Source organism: Etheostoma cragini, chromosome 10 (assembly GCF_013103735.1).
Source record: "Etheostoma cragini isolate CJK2018 chromosome 10, CSU_Ecrag_1.0, whole genome shotgun sequence".
NCBI lineage: Eukaryota > Metazoa > Chordata > Actinopteri > Perciformes > Percidae > Etheostoma > Etheostoma cragini.
Genome location: NC_048416.1, coordinates 8,564,557 through 8,568,164, shown reverse-complemented (window position 1 = coordinate 8,568,164; position 3,608 = coordinate 8,564,557). Strand labels below are relative to the sequence as shown.

The window sequence follows — 3,608 nt, the reverse complement described above, 5'->3', positions numbered from 1 at the left end:
TATTCCTCATTCACATATACCATAAGTCCACCGCCCCCTTTCTTCCCCGAATCCTCTGTTCTGTCCCCACGAAAAGCTTTAAATCCATCCACCGCAACAAGTTCATCCGTGTGATTTTTGTTGAGCCAAGTTTCGGTAAAAACCATCAAACTTATTGATCTATATTCGTGGAGGAACAGAGCATTAGCTCTCAGTTCATCCATCTTGTTCCCAATTGACTGCACATTTCCCATGATCATAGACTGAATGTAGGGCCGACATCTCCGTGATTTAAGTCTCTTTAAAACACCGCCAGCTTTACCTCTCTTGCGTCTTGTTATCTCTTTTGGGAAGTCTTGGAAATCCACCAAGGAAGTCAGTGACCCCCTCCGCCATTGATCCAAATCAGCTCCAATCCCTTTCAATTCGGCAAACGAATAACAAAGTCTTGCGGCATAACACCCTCGGTCTTCCAGAGACTGCAAGAGGTACGTAAAAAACAGCAACAACCAGCACTTGTTGACGTCCATCACTGATATAAAAAGTATAAAAATAAATCTAAGAAATAGACGGGGAGGATAGCGTGTTGTGTAGCGTGGTCTGCCACAGGAGCAGCGACCGGAAGTTCACTTTTACTTAAGTAAAGGATCTGAATACTTCTTTCACCACTGGTTTTGTGTGTGTGTGTGTGTGTGTGTGTGTGTGTGTGTGTTAGAGAAACAGTGAGTCTAACTGGGTCAGCAGGCTTCTGATATATTGTGTATGTATACAGAGAAGCGGTGGAAAAAGTTTTGAGATCCCACACTGGTGTGAAATAAAAAGTGACATGAAAAGAAAAGACTCAAGTAAATAAAAGTACCTCAACATTTGGACTTGTGGGTAAATGTACTTTGGTTCCATTCCGCCACTGGGTCAGTGAGACCTGTGACCTCTGATCTGTGATGTTTGGGTGTTCCCCTCTCAGTTTGCAGGGAGCTCTCCAGCTGAAGCACGACTTTGATTCTATCAGAGAGCTGATCCAGTCAGAGACATCCGGTCTGTCAGCTGAACTCCACCAGCGACTGCTCAGCCTCGGGTATCTCAGTCTCTGTTAAATCCTGCCCTTTAACCAGCTATTCATGACAAAAAATCCCTCTGTGTAATGCAGTTTCACTTTCTCGACACCAGACTAGGCTCCTTTATTAATTAAATAAGTGCTGTTCTGTTTAAAAACCTTGTGCATATTCTGTCAATGTGTTTACTTATGTTCAAGTTTTCACAGCTTTGCCATGGACCGTGCAGTATTAAATATTAATTATATTAACAGTATTAATGCAAACATTGATTTATACCTGACTGCCAGCTCTTTTGCATTGGTGGATCTAAGTGGGGTTGGCCAGTCCCCCCTGAATATCAAGCCTTAACCCCCAGACGCATTTTCATACATTTTTAATCCCACCTTTATCTCCAAGGAGTGGATATTATTCATGTGCAGTGATGAATAAAGTGTAGGTGGATACTGAATGAGTATTCTTGTGTTTATGGTTCTATTTGTATCGTTAGTATTTTTATAAAATCAAACCTATGGAGGTGGGTGAAATGTGCTTAATATATTGGGTACTCTAGCCATATATATATATACACACATGCATATACATGTGTATATATGTTTATTAGAAATTGTTGTCTAAGAGCAATGTTGCTAACATTTAAACGCCAGGGTGAGGAGAACCGTCCTACACCCTTGCTGACCCTTCTCTCTGTCTGCAGGGTGTTTCAGCAGGTCGACTCAGCAGTAGTGTGTCTGCTCCAGCAGCCGCCGGCCAAACCGTACCTGCAGCCCAGAGCCTGGGAGCCCTTCACACGCTGCTGTGAGTATTCATTCATTCATTCAACATTCTTTTTTTTTTTTTTTCAAAGACTTTATTGTTGCTGGCATTTCAGGCCTTTATTTGACAGGACAGCTTAGACATGAAAGGGGAAAGAGAGGGGGAATGGCATGCAGCAAAGGGCCGCGGGTTGGAATTGAACCATAGCTGCTGCGGTGAGGACGTAGCCTCTGTACACGGGGTGCAGGCTCTACCAGGTGAGCTTCCCAGGCACCCTCAACCTTTATTTAAACTCGAGAGATCATTGAGGGGCGGCCCTCACTTACAATAACATTGAGTGATTACAAAGACAACAGCAAAACAAAAGCACAGAACTGAATCTTCAGAAAGGTTAAAAGACAATGCAGCTTTAAACGTTCTGAATTGAAAGTTTGATAAATATAATGTGATAAATAAATCAGAATAATACAGATACAAAAGAATTTTGTTTTAATCAAAACTTGTTTTGTGATGGTTGGAAAAGTGGTAAGATGACCCAAAGCGGCTTTTCATATTTTTATTTTGTTTCTGTCAACTTTGAACGAAGTGGGTTTTACGATGCAAAAATGTCTTTGTCTGGTGTGTTTAACGAACAACAATTTCGCAGATCTTTTTATGTTTAGAGCAAGGATCTTACTCTTTAATAGAAATGTTGCAACATATCGCGACAAACACTCAGATTTTTTTTGTGTTAGTTGAAACAAAATCTTAATAGAAAACGGTTCTTTAAAATGTAAAAGTGATTCTTTTTTAGTGGGGCCTTTTGTATTCCACTCAACGTTTGTACAATTAAAGAGTGTTGGTTACATTTAATTTAAACTTAACAAGAAATGTGTTGTATTATAGCAGAATACTGAAAGCAGCAGAATTATTCTGCAGAAAGTAGTTGAAACCACTGACAATGTAACACTGTGACAATGGTCACTGCTCCTGGAAAGGCAAGTTGCTTTGAAGATTGTCCAATGTCGTTTTGTATGCCTGTTACACAGGTTAGGACTTTCACAATCTCTGCAACATTCTCCGCTCACTTAAGATTTGGATTCTCCATTCTTGACCACTCCAGCTTGTTTTGAAGCCATTCCAATCCAGTGGCGTTTTGGCTTTGTAGTTTTGCTGGAAATAAGTCTTCTCCAGAATCTCTGTCAGGCTGCATCTGCTTTTCCTCCGTAATTTCCACGTGATTTGAACTTCACAAGACTTCAGCTCCCTCCCAACAGCATGACCCCCCCAAATGTCCACCAGTAGGGGGTCCCTACTCTTTCAAATGTAGTTCCTAAAGCATGGATTCATTTGGCAAAAGTATTTTGCAGACAGTATTGTTATTAGTGTAAGCAGCACACCAGCATAGAAACTGTAGAAGGAATGAATTTGCAACTCCCAGCCACTTAATACATATAGTGTCTGGCTTTTGTTTGATATCTAGTGTCAGCAAAATGTGTGAATGAGTGAATTGGCACTCGCTGTCGCCATCCACTCAAAACCTAATGTTATAGGGGAGAGCCAGAACGATTGAAACGAGGGACGGATAAAACATTCCAGTTTTCTCTGAGTGCGATGATGATAGACAGACTTCCTTAGGTGAAAACAGAGCATGTTAACCTCCTTTGACAATGGCAGCATCATTCACATTGAACATTATTTCAATTACCTCTTCGTACACGCTTCATGACGGCAATTAGTTGTTAACAGAGATGTATAGCCCTACAACAATATACAGTGGGTACGGAAAGTATTCAGACCCCTTTAAATTTTTCACTCTTTGTTTCATTGCAGCCTTTTTCC

At 41.0% G+C, this 3,608-nt stretch overlaps 1 protein-coding gene across 4 annotated transcripts in view; it reads left to right on the top strand.

Moving 5' to 3' along the window:
* The window catches only part of ccdc142 (coiled-coil domain containing 142), a 27,940-nt gene that overhangs the window by 20,768 nt on the left and 3,564 nt on the right, over nt 1-3,608 (top strand). For all 4 annotated transcript variants that reach the window (XM_034882822.1, XM_034882823.1, XM_034882825.1 and 1 more), the window contains exons 15-16: nt 944-1,054; nt 1,729-1,829. In XM_034882822.1, coding sequence (XP_034738713.1) covers nt 944-1,054; nt 1,729-1,829 — 212 coding nt within the window. The remainder of the gene's footprint in view (nt 1-943; nt 1,055-1,728; nt 1,830-3,608) is intronic.